Genomic DNA, 16,106 nt, shown 5'->3' with positions numbered 1-16,106 from the left:
TTCTAGACCCGGAGTTCTGTTCTGACCTTGAGGTGTCTATTGAGGGGTTTTTTGAGACAAATACAGGCTCAGTAACATCGCAGGCTACTTTATGGGAGTCCTTCAAGGTTTATATTAGAGGGATGGCACTGTCGAAGGAGAGTGGTATTCTTAAGTCGATTCGAGGGGCTCTCACCGAGAGTGAATCTAAATTATCGATCCTTGAAGCCAAATGCTCGCTACACTCCACCCCGGGGGCCCTGGCGGAGATCGGGGTGGAGCTGGACACGTTCGATCCCTTGCGGAGCGCGAACAAACATTTTTGGATAACCCTGGCATAGCAAGGAGATACAGAGAGGGCGAGCGCCCTAGCCGATTTCTAGCGAGGCTGCTCCGTCATGAGACGGGGGCCCCGCGTATACTTGGGATCGAGAGGCCGGATGGCTCCATGGCAGTCACCTCACAGGACATTAACACGGAATTCTTTACATTCTATGAAACCCTATATTCCAACTCCGGTGAGGTGCCGGTGATGGAGATCGATTCCTTTCTTGATGCTCTCCCCCTGTCTACTCTCTCCCTGGAGGCCGCGGGCTCCCTGGATTCTCCACTCACGCTGGAGGAGCTTTCTGACGCTGTGGACTCCTTATCCTCGGGGAAGGCCCCCGGCTCGGATGGTATCCCAGTCGAATTTTATAAGCGCTATAAGCCATTGCTGCTCCCTCACCAGATGGCGCGCTGGGATGAATCGGTTGAGGCTGGTGTTTTTCCCCCTTCACTTCGGGAAGCCACAATTACAGTACTACTTAAATCGGGTAAATCCCCCTCGCACTGCGGCTCGTACCGCCCGCTTTCACTTATCAATTGTGATGTAAAAATATATGCCAAGGCTCTGGCGCTTTGCTTAGCTCCCTTTCTACCATCTATTATCCACCCAGATCAGGGGGGTTTTATCCCAGGTCGCTCCACCTCTCTGAACCTTAGGCGCCTTTTCAATATACTCAACAGAATTAACCCCGAGACACAAGCGGTGGCTGCCATTCTCGACATGCAAAAGGCGTTTGACTCCGTTTCATGGCGGTATCTGTGGCGGGTCCTTGTGAACTGTAAATTTGGTCCCTCATTTCTCTCATGGGTCAAATTGCTGTACTCTGCTCCTGTGGCTAGGGTCCGCACTGACGACCGTTGTTCCCCTCTCTTTGAGATCGCCAGGGGGACGAGACAGGGTTGCCCTTTTTCTCCCCTGATCTTCGCTATAGCGATAGAGCCCTTCGCTGATATGCTCCGCCAATTTCACGCACATAGAGGTCTTCGCACCGCGGGCCACGCGGACATAGTGTCCCTATATGCGGATGATGCATTGCTGTTTATACGTTCTCCCTCCATCAATTTAGCCCCAATACTGGAAGACGTTAGGCTTTTTGGCCGAATATCGGGCCTTAAGGTGAATTGTTCGAAATCCACACTTTTCCCACTTACAGAATGCACCCTCCCCCCTCCTGACACCCAGGGGTTCACATGGCCCAGTCTACTGTTACTTACTGGGGGATTGAGGTGACACGCCATCGAGCTTCGACTTTTCACGAAAACTACCAGAAGTATCTTACACACCTGTCGTCTAAAGTTCGGATCTGGGACAAACTCCCGATATCCCTTGCAGGCAGAATAGGCCTACTGAAAATGGTGGTGGTGCCCCAGCTACTATACAGGTTCCCCAATATCCCCGTGTGGCCAGGAGGGGACTTCTTCAGCGAACTAACTCGTACAATCAACACATTTCTCTGGCACTCGGGCGCGGTCCGTCTTAAACTCGATACCTTGTCCACCCCTATGGTATACGGGGGCTTTGGTGCTCCTGATTTCCTGAAATACTGGCTGGTATCCCAAATTCAATACGTATCCCACTGGTTTAGCATAGAGGACTCCCCCCCACACGTCAAGCTCGAGAAGCTTGCGGTCTGTGACCGTGATATCCGTTCCCTGGTGATACAACCCGTCCCCCTGGCACTGGACTCACAGAGCCCGGTCGCCTGCACATCCTTGGCATTAGCAAAAACATGGAAGCTGTCTGGCACTGTTTACGCCTTCCACAGTAACCTTCCTCTCTGGAGCTTTTTCCCCGGGGTCTTACGGGTATCACCTGCTGTGGTTCAACGCTGGGCCGGGGCGGGATACGAGCTGATGCACGATGTGTTTGACCAGGGTATATTTATTGAATGGCCCGACTTCCCATTGCCCTTGAGAACTGGCCAGTGCGTATGGCTCCAATACTCATCCCTTCGCAAGTTCCTCAAACGCCATTACCAGATGTTTCCAGCATTACCACCTGACGACCCTATCATTGAGGAACTCACCTCCCCTTCACCCACTAGAGGTAAAATATCCAGATTATACACTATGCTGCAGTCCAGATCCATCCCAGATTTCACTAAACTGAAGCGAGCATGGGAGGCGGACCTGGGTGTTGAAATGTCCGACGAGCGCTGGGCACACCTGTGTGACTGCATACACCGTGTGTCTTTCAACTCTCGTTTCAAGTTGATTCAGTTTAAAGTTTTACACAGGTTTCACTTCACCCCGATCAGATTGCACCGCATATCCAGTGATAACCCGTCTAGCTGCCCTAGATGCGGTCAGGACTCTGCTGATTACATCCACATGATTTGGTCCTGTCCCCGCATCTCACAGTTTTGGGAGGCAGTTTGTTCGATGGTGTCTGCTATGCTCGACCACCCCATCAGTCCCTCCCCGGTGGTTTGTCTCTTCCATGACCTCCCATGCCTCCCCCGGAATTCCAGGAAACTAGCCGGCCTCTGCATGCTTCTCGGAGTACGTTCCATCCTACTTTGCTGGCTTCGCCCCTCACCCCCCACACATGCCCAATGGCTAAGAGCGGTCACATGGGCCTCGGACTCAGAAGAAGCCTGGTCTCACCTACAGCCTACCCACTCCAGGCCCAGGAATATCTGGCTTAGATTCCGGTCCTATATGTCGGATCTGAGTACGACACCGGACACGTCCTCCCCAGCTGCTTCTCCTCGTCTTCTCGGGTCCTCACCCCTCACATAGCACCCGGCCATTTCGCTCATGTCCTCAAAAATGCCTAATGTTTATGCTTATATTGTAATGTAACTACTGTATGCCTGTATTGCATTTATTGAGCTCACACTGTATTTTCCTGGCGCTATTCGCCCATGGTTTGCTGCCACGCTAAATGAATAAAAAGAAGTTTAAAAAAAAAAAAAAAAAAGGAAAGGCACTTGCCACCCTATCTTTCACATTTCTGGGAGATTTTCCCTGATGATGGAGCAGCAATGATTGTTGTGGGCGATTTTAATGCAGAATGTCAGGATGATCCCTGGTATCTGGTACCCAATAGAATGCAAACTTCTAAGGAATCACAGAAAAGTGGCAAGAAGATTTGCCAAGAGTTGGAAAAATGGGATCTCTCAATTTTAAATGGGCATTTCCAGGGAGATATCCCTCCAAATTTTATGTGGCAAAATGGGCTCTGGAAATCAACTGGTGGTAAAAAAACTACACTTAAGCGATCAACTATTGATCACTTGCAAAATTATGCTTTCATCAAAAAAGCAGGAGAATAATAGGCATTTGGTGATGAAAATAAATCCAAGAAATAATGAGTTTAAATGGTCTCCAAAAGTGGGAAGGTCATTTTATGCCGAGATTGCAGGGTTGAGTGCAAAGGGGTTGGGCTTCCTCTGTTCACTAGAAGGGTATTTGTCTTCCATAGTGGCTGTTATGGCAGCCTCACCACAGAAAAAGCCCTGAAAAGCGGGCGTTAAAGGTGGGGGCCAGTCATGGTTTTGACAGGGATATCCAGGTCCAGAAAAGATTAATGCAAAGGGAGTTAATAAGGCTGAAGAAGGTGTTCCCAAGAGGATGTCTTAAAGAGGCTCGGAGGGTAAAGCAAGATTCCAGGAATTGGGTCAAGGGTAGGACATTTTTAATCTATATCAATGATGCTGAAAAAATGCTGGCATGCTTGTTGGTGGAATAACTCGCATAGATTTTGGCAATTGCTAAATTCTGAAGGTAGAGATCACTTTTTGGAAACCCATTCAATCTCAGAGGAAGCGTGGGTTAAGCACTTCAGCGACCTTCATGTGAAAGCTGGGTTAAATGGTAATTCTGTTGCTGCAGACCAGCTGGAAGGGGGATTTTAAGTGGGATCTAGACGACATTGCTACTCTGATTAAAAGGAGTAAGAAATCAAATGCACCAGGCCCTGATGGCCTTTCAAATTTGACCCTTAAATCAAATGTATTTTTTGGTCCAAACTATCGTCAGTTTCTTTAGCAAATATTTTGATCAAAAAGGAGTTCCCTGAAACCTGGAATGCTGCCACAATAATTCTTATCTTTAAAAGCAGAGATAGATCCTCACCCTTGTTTTATAGACCCATCTCATTGTGGATGTTTCAAACAAACTTTTTGCTAAAATGTTGTTGAATGAACTCCAAATTTGGGCATGTGACTCCAATTGCCTGAACCCATTTCAGACTGGGATCCAGCAGGGTTTGGGAACCTCCCTAAATAGATTTGTATTGGAATTATCTTCACGTCAGGCAAAGGTGCAAGGTAACCCCATATTTTTGGCGTTTTTGGACATTAGCAAGGCTTTTGATCATGTAAATAGGGCTTTGCTATGGAAAAGTCTATACGAAAATGGTATCCCCTTGGTGGGGATTTTCGAGGCTCTGCATGTGAGCACAAGGTTTAACGTAAGACTAGACGCCCATGGATCTTACACACCTTCTATAGAGACAAATAGGGGTCTGCGCCAAGGGTGTGTCCTGGCGCCTTTCTTCTTTTGTTTCTATATTAAGGGAATTATTATATTGTTTGAGCCGTACAATGACAAATCCCCCTAGGTTTGGGTGAGTTTAAAATCCAACACCTATTGTACGCAGATGACATAGTCATCTGCGACTTGACACTGATTGGGTTGTAAAGAGCACAGTTTGCGGTGGAAGAATTCTTGGGAAATTTGGACTTGTCAATAAATATAGTAAAATCTAAAGTAAAAATCTCAAATCTAAAGTATAAGTATATAAAGTAAATCTAAGTGCTGTTAAAGGGAGGAAATAAAAAATGTAGACATTTTTCTTGGATATTGAGGGGCTGCAGCATTGAGGTGGTAAATAAGTCTAAGTACTTAGAGTCCCTTATTGATGATAATGGGGGGTGGCGCGATTTTACTGATCGACCTCAAGGCTGTTTATGGAGGCAACAGCGCAGCTCTGGCAGTTTGATTTCATATTTGGTAGATTTTCGTTCCTGCCATTGTTAAAACTGTTTAAAAAACAAATTGTACCAAAATGAATGTATGGAGTACAAACCAGGAATGTACTAATTGATTGGTCTACCCTCGAGGCGATCATCTGGAGAGGGTTGCTGCGTCTCCCGCAATCGGTACCTTTGGTGGGGATATTATACGAACTGGGGCAGCTTCCCATTCAGAACATGATTGATTGGAAGAAACAGCAGATTTTTTCGAGTATACTGGTCCCCCAGCTGCCTCAATTTACGAGAGATTAAATGTACTTTGGCTGAAAGGCACATGTAAGGTCTTAACGGATTGGGGGCGGACTGTTTGATATTACTGCTAACGATATGGGCCTCAACAGAAGACTTGAGAGCAACAGCTTATTTGGTAAAAGAAAAACATTTCAGGCATTTGTGGATCTCTCCTAGAAAGAACCTAATGCAATACCATTGCTTTGGTGACCACTTTGTCTGGATAATCAAGAATTACAACAACATTGCTCCCTATTTGAAAAACCACCTGTCAAGGCGATTTATGTCCCAACTCTTGAGACTTAAGTTAAATGTATTGCCAACCCAAGAAGTTCTGGGTAGATGAGCCAAGGTGCAGAGGGATCAGAGACTTTGCCATAAGGAGATAGAGACCCTAAAACATGTATGTGTACAATGTCCCACCTTGTGTATGTTGGGGTGCCAAATTAGACCTATGAATTTTAGACCAACGGAACAGGAACTCTGGATAAGGATTCTAAACACAAATGAAATTTCTTTATCAGTTCGGCTTCTAGAGTTTTTAGAGACAAGCTTCATGGAATATTAATGGTTTGCGATAAGAGTTTTCCTGTTAATGTAATGGTTTGTCATTTGTAATATGTAATATGGAATGTTGTTTGTCTTGATGATTTTTAGCCTGTGGATTTTAGTGGAAATTACATTAAATTGTTAAATGTGTATTTTAAGGAATTGTAAAAATTGTTTGTTTTGATCTCTGGTGTGAAAAGTACAGATTTGTACTGTAATGCTAAATAAATAAATAAAAATATCATCCTTGCTTCACCCAACAGGTTTCAGTAAAGATTCTTTTTTTATATTTTCAGAATAATTTAAGATGTGATTTTGTTGCTTTGCACTGCCACTCTGTTCAATACAGACAACTGCTTCGATTTATGAAAGGACAAAATATAGAAATCCTATTATGTTGGTGTAAATTTAAACATAGGTTGGTGGGAAATGCTGTGTAATGGATAAAATGAGGACAGTAAAACAGGTCCTCTAGTCACAAGTTCCGGCTTCTTCACTTAATCAACATGTGAACCTGAGAAAATCGCTGCACCTTATTGTGCCAAATTTTTCTCCACTTCTCAAATTAAGATCTCGTACAAATGATTCTGTTCCATTTGCACTGTATGAAAACAAGCACGCTGAATTATTTATCTAGTTATAAGATGACAACACTTGGGCAGTAATGGGTGCATATGCCATGATCAGAGAATTTTGGTTGGTGAGATCATAGCTTGCGTGTGATTTCTATACATGGCAAACAAGGCTTAGCTTGCCATAAGATTGCTCTACTTGTATATATGTAGATGCACGTAGAATATTATAGCAGTGCCTGTGTGAGGCAGCATTTACCATATTTTTGCGTTAACAGATATAAGATAAGAGGAGCTGTGTTTGCTCGTGGCATATCATGACTGCACCCGTTCCTGATCGAGGCAGCACCATAGTTACTATTGAAAACGAAAAAAGCCTTTTGTCAGCTTAAGGGCTATTTATTATCTTATTATTGAAAACTGTATTTTTTAATACTTTTGTGACATCACTTTTTATGATGTCATCTGGTTCAAAGATTGTGTGATATCACTTTCTGTTATGGCATCAGATAAGCAATGTCATCTCTGCTACCCCTTACATTTTGGTGAATTGACGTCCCTTATTAGTAATAGAAAAAGTAATTTGATGTCAGTTCACCATGACACACAGAAATTGTTTTACAATATCTACACTAACTTGCAGAAAAGTTGGACAAACCTAACTTTCATGGGTGCTAACCTAAAAGATGCCACAACGAAAATTGTAGCAGTCCTCAAATGAACCACAATTATTCTTGTAGTAACTGCGCCCTGAGCAACTCGTTGTATAAAATCAAACCCTGACTCACAATGACCAGTAGGGTCCATAGCATCTATGTAAGTAGGAGCTTCTACTCTGGATGGCTTTCCAATCTCAGTGTTTAACCACAGTATTCTGATAGAGGCATTTATTTGTAGTAGACCTTCTTGTGGATGGCATACATCTGCATCACCTATTATCTACAGTGTAGCATAATCCACCAGAAGCACCCTGCCACCCCAAACCATTAATATAGGTCACATTGGACTCTGCCAATGAAGGTCATCTCTGGAATGATCTTTCCGGGCTGAGGTCAGTATCCTCAGGATATTTCCATTCTTTCTCTGGGTGTGGAAGAAGACACCAAATTACACCTGTGGTGGAAAATAAACATATGCTCCTATTCATTTGATGCCTGCTATGCCTTACTGGCAAAGCTAAGCTTTAATTGTGTTTGCCATACTGAATTATGATGCAGTGCCTCAGACAGCCTAACCCAATGCTATTGTGTGCATGCCTTAACCAAATGTACACCAGGTATGCTGCGAGAAATAGCCTGCTTCATAGACTGTCTGCTTCTTAAGTATTTCCACTTTCGCTCAGACAAGCAATCTGTCAATCGTTGCCTCGCTCTGTAAGATAACTGGTGTTTAGAATTAGCAACATTCAGCATGCCAGGCTCTGCCTTTAAAGACGCTTAGGAACTTTCAGTGAGATTGGATTATTGCAGAGCAGTGCATTTTTTACGATACACCCGACCACTCGATAGAAAATGCTTTGCATATTAAATGTCCCATATTCAATGTCCCTATGAGAGTTCCAATTTTATGTACCTGGGCAGATTGGTCCAAGGCAACTCACTCACCTTGCTAGCAGGCCATTGTCATTTGACCTGGGTTCAGTATCGCTTGTGACATGAGTTCAACCCGGTTGGCTAAATCAGCCTTTCATCGTCTCGAGGTCTATAAAGTACTATGAGTGGGTAATAATAGTAACAGCAATTAGAAACTGGAGGAATCGGGCATGAAGTGCTATATAAAACAATGATTATTAAATTGTCATTATATTATTGTAGGACTTTAGTTGAATGTTATGTCCTTCTTGAGTTGGGGTGCCACTGAGATTCGCTCCCTGTGTCTGTAGTCTACTAGGTTAATCATCGGTGCTTTCACTACGGCTCCTGGCTTAGGTTCGTCCATTTGAACCATTTGAACACTATGCTGAATAGATGTTGATGCCAGCACATCCTCTTCCAAAGTGATTTTCATTAATTTGGTAATATTGTCCAGAATTGGATCATTCATAGGTTCACATGCTGTATGAATATTCCATCGCCACTTTTGAATTCTGAATCTTCAGGGAGGCTTCTAAAGAGTACATTATGTTTTTGCTTTGACTCTCTGCTCCCCATTCAAGACTCTCAATGCAGGCCCTCTACAAAAATGTCAATGTAGGTAATTTCTTGGGCAAGTTCGATTGGGACATAAAATTGGCTTGGGCACCAATTCAGAATTGTCCCTCGGTTGCTAATGGCACTTAATTCCTTTTGTAACAGATTGTTTAAGTAGTATCCAAGGGGGAATTTTATTGGTAAAATGTGTTGTAAATTGTGCATTGTAAAGAACATTTGTTCAGTAACACCGGTCACAACTACTAGTTGCACTGTGAAATAACTCATCAATGTTGCCCACTTTGGCCTAGAAACTGTGCCACAGTAGCATGTTGGGCCTGCATTTCGGGCATCTCCCTTTTGTATTGTAGGTCATCCCAGCATGCTCTTGGTGATCTTCATTGCCTGTGGTCAGTATCCTCATCCTCGATACATTTAGTTGTTTCCTGTAGGCAGTGGAAGAAGAATACTTAACAACCAAGCTGTACCCAAGGTGTCATTGGGAAAGAACGTTGCATGTTGAACGTGTGTCTGACACAATTTTGTTTTTGTGTTATACGACCTACACTACTGTTGAGCCGTTTGGGTGAAATCAACGTAAAAGGTATACTGGGTGAGTTGAATAGTATGACTTTTTTGATTAAGCAGTTTATGAGATTTAATCGCTATTTGTAGTCAATTAGCTGTAGCGCCAGTGCTTTCATGTAGGATTTGATCACTCCAAGCCTACTTGTGCCTGTTGAGACCTTGCGATCTCTGCCATTGGTGCCAGCACTTCCTCCCCAATAGTAACGTGTATTAGTTGGGTCACGTTCTTTGTCACTTCTCCCAAGAAAGATCAATGCGGCAGGCCTGTGATTGTAGATATCAGGTCTGCATCTGTTTTTAAGTTTTTTCACCTTTCTACTCATGCCCTTGAGACTTTTAGGTAGCCCGCTCCACATCTTTTGCTTCTGTACTGGCACTTGTTAAACCCTTTTTCTTTCTCCCCCTGTCGGATGGTCAATTTCCAAGTTTACCTTTTCTGGCAGCCTCTGCTTCCCTATTGCATCCATTTCAGCAGGTAGCGTTTTGTTTCCTGACATCATGTAGTTCGTGATATCACTGAGGCTCTATTTCTGACTTTCAACTTTAGTGTTGTCAGGGGGTATATTTGCAGGGATAGGGATGTGGTGGGAACCGTGTTGGGTGCTCTTACCCCATCTAGCAGGGGCCAATAGGTTCAATTTTTAAAGAATTATTACAATAGAAAACTGAATTTCGAACTACCGAAAGTATGTCCTACAAAATGAACACATGGACACCTATCACACCTAATTGTTGTACAGTATGCCTAACAGAGCAGTCAGGTTAATAGTGCACTTGTATTATACCAATGTATGCATAACATAATTCTATCAAATGTTTGTAAACCGACTGGTTTATAATTTTTTCGAAATTGCGTTTCTTTATTTTAAATTGACTGGGTTGCAAGAGATACAAAATTCAGTGTACTCCCACTTTCACCTTACAGATGTTAATTCAGTTAATAATTAAATCTTTCTCTTTTATTCTGTAGATTTCCATTCTAAGAATACCATCGTTGGACTCCGATCAGCTTACAGTTACTATTGTAGAGTTGAGTTCATCGACCATGACTTGCATGGGTGGCACGTGTAAGTGTTACAACGTTTAAAAAGAAAAAATAACTTTAAGCATACAGCTAAAACATATCCGGTTTTATTTAAATTAAGAAATGGTGAAGGTTGTTCATAGGTAATCAAGGTCACAGTCGTAATTATTTAGACCTTGTCCCTTGGTCTGGACCACACACTTCAACACCCCAATAAGTACACGCACTTAGACTTTCCTGCCCCTGGTTTTTCTATGCCTTCGTTAGTGAGCAGAATGCATGGAATGTCGTCGCCACTGAATATGACACATTTTAAGGATTAACAGTCTCAGTTTACAAGGGTGCATATGTGTCCTTGTAGTAAATGTATTATCAGAGCTTGGTTAGTGGTTATTTTCGAGAAAAGTAGCTGGTGTTATATGCAGTAGCTTCCTGGTGTTAAAGATGGTCTTACATTATCCTTTCTGACACTCTTTATACTTTTCTTAGGATCACTTTTACAGGTTTCTCCTGATAATGAATGCCCTCTGCCTCCATACTGGATTTGTAAATTGGCACAGTGACAATCCGAGTCAGAGTGAACATGTTTGCTTTGTAGAAATCTGACTGGCTACCTTACATTCTATTCGCAAAGTAAAATGGGCGATTAAATGCACCTCATCCAATATTTTGTGAATCACTTGCCACATAGTTGATGTAAAGGATATAGTTCAAGAGTAATGCTGTTTTTACTAATTATGTATGCTCGCATGCAATGTTCACATGCTCATGTTCAACGTTATTTATGGCACAAATGATTGTAAGCAGTGATCATGGGATATACTTTTAAGCATTTTAGAGGCTGCCAAGTTAGACATTTGATGACTAAGTTACCATAACAGTTGCCTGTATGTCTATATTCAGCAAGGGTAGATTACTAGACATGTCTGTTCTAGTATCTCCTTTTGTGTTCATGTATTCTATGGAAGATGTATCGAACCACAACCATTTATTGTAGTGTGGCTGGCTTTTAGTTTTTGTCAGTATTGTAACTAGTATTTGTAAGCAGTGATCGTGATACGTATTTTATTAAGCATTTCTAGAGGCTGCCAAGTGAGATAGTAAATGCCTAAGTTACCGTAACAGTTGCCTATATTTCTGTCTAGAACTGAGACAATATATTGAACACAAGTAGATTACGAAACAGCTATTTTCTAGTTTCTGCATTTGGTTCGTATATTGTATGGAAGATGTGTCTACCTAAAACCATCCATTGTAGTACGTCTTTCTGGCATTTAGTTTTGTCAATAGTGTACCTGATACTTCATTCCTTCAATATGCAAAATCTAAGGGATAAAGAGAGCAAAAAGGGTATAGTTGTTGATACTGCTTTGTGAGAGAATAAATGGTGATGATGAATTTGTTCTCCTAAATTATGCACGAAGTATACCAGTTTTGTCAATGGTTTTTCGAAGAGAAGGTGGCATCTGACAGTCACATGATGATCATATTCTTCACATTCATAGAGCTTTCTCTTGCCAAAGATGGCCGTCGTATACTGGGGGCTGAATAGAGACTAGTACAGACCGTTCAATAGAAAGGCCTGGGACATTCAGTTTCCTCATCCCAAAAAAGAGAATAACACATTATCAAGGTAGGGATTGGTGAATTTCCTTCATGCCGAATCACGTACAATACATGTAGAAAATGCCAACCAGAATCCTGTTTTTTTATATTACTTTTATTAGAATCTTGAAAAGATAATAGCATAACAATAACACTCAATCGTCCAACACTTGTCTAAATGTGAGTTAGTACTTGCAGTCACGAATTACCACATTTACAATCAGATCATATATTCCGGGTACACATATTTTGATGTTGGAAACCTGCGAGCTGTGGATGAATGGGGGAGAGGTCCAAGTGTGCAGTGAGCATACGCATCTTCAGAATCTGTGAGAACATTGAGGGGGATGCATGTCCTGACATAGGAACCATTTGTCTCCTAGGTCACTGTTCCTGCCACTAATATAGACAAGAATAATTGCAACACAGTATTAAAGAGCTATGTCAAAATAAGCATGTGCTGCTACCAGGGCCATTCAGGTACAGGAAGTGGGTAGGCATCTTGTGAGGCCGAAGAAGAGTGCAGCAGTACCGCTCTCCCCTCCCATGCAATTCAAGCAGTGGCAGGGCTTTGATAGGCTACCATAAGGTACAGTCTGGAAAAGCCACTACTCTCCACTTTGTCTTTGCGAGGTGGCTTGTCATGTGATGCGTGCAGTGTTGCTGGGGTCCTTTCCTCTAATTAACGGTGATGCTGACAGCTCTTCCTCTAATGAAGACTTATTAGCGGAAGACACCTTAGCAACATCGCTTGCATTATGTAACATGCACATTTCCTCCAGTGGGGGTGTGTGACGATTCACTAGGTATCATCACTTCTCCCTGAGGGGGAGCCCTTTCCCATGAGTCTAGACAGGTGTGGCCGCTACCCAATATTCCACCTAGGCGTGGTTTAATGTGGGAGGACCTCATGGTGAGGGACCACCTTGAGTACATCTCGTTGCACAACATCACACCCTCACATTCCTTAGCCCCTCTCAATTTCAAACCGCTATATTGAGAGTAAACAAATGTTTTTCTGTAGTGCCTGGGTTTAAGGGTGCAGAAGTACGAGTCTGAGACAATGGTGGTTTGCAAAGACTTTTTTTTATTAGATGAAAATAAAGGAGGAAAAACCCCAACTAACCCTCATACTATGAGTGGTTTCCCTGCCTCAACTAAAAATAATACGGAATCTGTCTGGATGTCCAAAGTAAAAAGTCCACTGTCCTGTGTCAAAATCCTATTTCCTTCCCTTACTCTTTGAACTAAACTAAACAACTGAGGGGTTTTCAGTGGTCCATGTTGAGACTGTGGTCTGAGGGGATGTCTCTCCTCCTCAGGTTATAGTGCCATTTATAAATAACAAAGTTCCTGACTCAAAAGGTTTCTCCAAAACACAAGTCACAAGAAATGTTCCTTCTTTATCATAGTTGTCGTCACTATGATATCTTTTACATATTAGCTGTTAGGGAGAATTCTCTGTTTAGGCGGAATTTCCTAACCTAGTGAGTCCCCCAGCAGCTTTGCTGGATTTTTGGGGTTTATTTTTTTCTCCTGCCAAGAGTGAGACTCTTTTACCCTCACTCTTGGGCATGATTTTAGTGTGTTTCTTTGACTCTAGATGTGTTTAATGGGCTATGGGGTCTTTTACTCCATAGGGCTACATGTTTTTGTGATGTGTGTTACACAGCACCCTCAGTGCAGTAACACAGGGGTGTCATAGTGACCGCCCAATATAGACTCCATACCCTGGGACTGACTACTGTCTCCCAGGGCATGTAAAGTCACCATTGACTTTACTAGTCTCAAATTCTGAACAGAACCAGTACCAACCATCATATTGTGGACGTACTGGCCGGGGCAATTCGATTGCCCCGGGGTCTGTTAGTCGAGGGGGCACGTCTCCGTCCCCCCTGATCGAGTTTTGGCTGGTGGCAGTGGATACTACTTTTTATATTCGACCGCGAATATATCTCGATGGGATTTCCCATTGTTCGAGGCTACCAACTTTAATTATTTAATTCCTATAGCCTCGAACATACCGCCGGTTTATTTATTTAATATTAATTGTCCGGTTGGTATTTTTTGCCAGAACTCGTTTCTAAAATGGCGTTTGTGTTCGCTTCTGTGACCCCAACCCAAGTTGAGCCCCTTGTTCCACTTTTTTGGCGGGCTTCTCCACAGAAGCCCTCCAACGTGGTGCCACTCTGTCTGGGGTACTTAGGAGGGGTGGAGGGGGATTTAGGCACCCTGGACTGAGTTGCCTAGGCAACTCAAGTCGCACTCCGTCCTGATTGGCCCAAGTGGTGAGCCGGCCGGCTCACCACTTAGCATGTTTGAGTGACAGCTAGGCTGAGTGAATGGGGGTTTTCTGCATAAAAGCAGGGCTTTGGGGACTGGAACTTTAGAAGTCGCCACTGGACCTAAGAATCCGACGAGGGAGAAGCTGAGGCGACCTGCTACGACGACACCACCGGTGGAGCCCTGCTGAACCGTCTCACCACTTTTCCCAACGACAGAGGAGATCTCCAGCCCGGAGAGTCTTCTTCCTTCGACTGGTGGGGATAACCAGTCTGCTTCCTTTTTCGCTTCCTGGAGCATCTCGTGGCCGCCTTGCCTGTGCTAAGCACCCCGGCAACCGGGATACCACGGTTCACCCCTACCGCAAATCAAAGGGTAGTACCTTTAACCGGAAAACTCTGCGGCTGGTTTCTTCCCTGGCAGTGCAACCAGCTTCATCTTTCCTCCACGTCGAGATCTTCTCTTCCTCTGGACGACGCCACGACTTGCACCCGCTGCCAGGAACCACTGCCCCCGCTGGAGGATCCTTTCCACATAAGGTACTGTGTTCCGCCTGGCTTCCCTTGCAACCGACTGTACGGGGTAGATTTAGCCCCCGGCTTTCGAACCTGGGTTAGCCTCCGACACCCTGGCTAAACATTTCTGAACTCCCTGCAAGACTTTTTAAGCCTGTTGTCATTGTGTGATCTTGGGTGCATTTGTGCCCTGCTCTCTCCAAGAGTGGGCCCGACCTATGGACTTTGGCTCACAAGTAACTTTTGACTTTCCTGCCTTGCTTAAGAGTTCCTAAGTATTAGTGTGGTGTATTTTCCTACATTCTGCCTTTTTCCCCTCCCTTTTTCGTTAACTTATTGGAGTGCCATCTATAGTTAAGCGCTCACCTCTGTCTGGAAATAAGTGGTGTTAACTAAGACTTGTCTGATAAGGAATAAGGGATGTATATATAATAATAGTAACTATGTTTAGAGTGATTTACAACAATAGTGCTGGAGTGTTTCAATAAGTGTGTTTTTAAATAAATAACTATATACCTTGATACCAAAGCTCTGGTCAAGTGTTTACTTGTGCTATTGTATCTGAATGCCTATTGTGTATACTTTGCATACTGCCTACTTCTTGAGGGAAGTCTGACTGCTCAGCCACAGCTACAGGTAAATATGGGTGGTGCAGACTGCTACTAAGTGGGTTTACTGCTAACACCTGTAGTCCTAAATCTTTTGCAGTGTTCCCAAAGGGAACTACACAGGTTTCTGCCTAACATTAGCTTCTTCAGCTTCTTCAGCTCTTTGGCCACAGGGATCACTCCCTTCACTCTGGTCCCAGTTTGTGGTGTTAAGGTGATGACTCCCTCCCGCTAACCTTTCTCTCAGCTCTTTGCACTGCAAAGAGAATGCCTCCCTTCTCTTGGCCTTCCACAATCTGCACAAACACACCAGGTGGTATGACTTCCTTCCCCTAGTTCTCTTTTAGCTTCTTGCACTGCCAAGAGAATGTCTCCTGTGAGAAGCCTGATGGTGTCTCACTTGCTAGTCCCCGGGGATCTGTCATCCGGGTGGCCAGGACACGGCCATCAGTATTATATCCAGTTCCTGGGGGTGGACCAGTGTGGGAGGATCACCTGGATTAAGGGTTTTCAGGGAGTGGAAACAAGACATCGACTGGTGAGACACAGTACCTCATTTCTTATAACACTTTTTCCCCATCCTACCTCATAGGATACTCAAAAATTCTACCCCACACCCCTTTTCCCACACGAATACTTTCCTACAATGTGACAGACAACAGACCAACACCAGGGCTGTTTACCCGACATGTCCCAACACAAGGGTCAGGCAGA

At 43.7% G+C, this 16,106-nt stretch overlaps 1 protein-coding gene across 2 annotated transcripts in view; it reads left to right on the top strand.

Annotated features, from left to right (window-relative positions):
• The window catches only part of CHM (CHM Rab escort protein), a 1,673,681-nt gene that overhangs the window by 1,328,833 nt on the left and 328,742 nt on the right, over positions 1–16,106 (top strand). For both annotated transcript variants that reach the window (XM_069612935.1, XM_069612936.1), the window contains one exon: positions 10,328–10,424. In XM_069612935.1, the coding sequence (XP_069469036.1) occupies positions 10,328–10,424 (97 nt within the window). The remainder of the gene's footprint in view (positions 1–10,327; positions 10,425–16,106) is intronic.

This window comes from Ambystoma mexicanum, chromosome 5p (genome assembly GCF_040938575.1).
Source record: "Ambystoma mexicanum isolate Mex_15411 chromosome 5p, UKY_AmexF1_1, whole genome shotgun sequence".
Taxonomy (NCBI): Eukaryota; Metazoa; Chordata; class Amphibia; order Caudata; family Ambystomatidae; genus Ambystoma; species Ambystoma mexicanum.
Note: the sequence above shows the minus strand (reverse complement) of the source record. Positions and strands in the feature narration are given on the sequence as shown.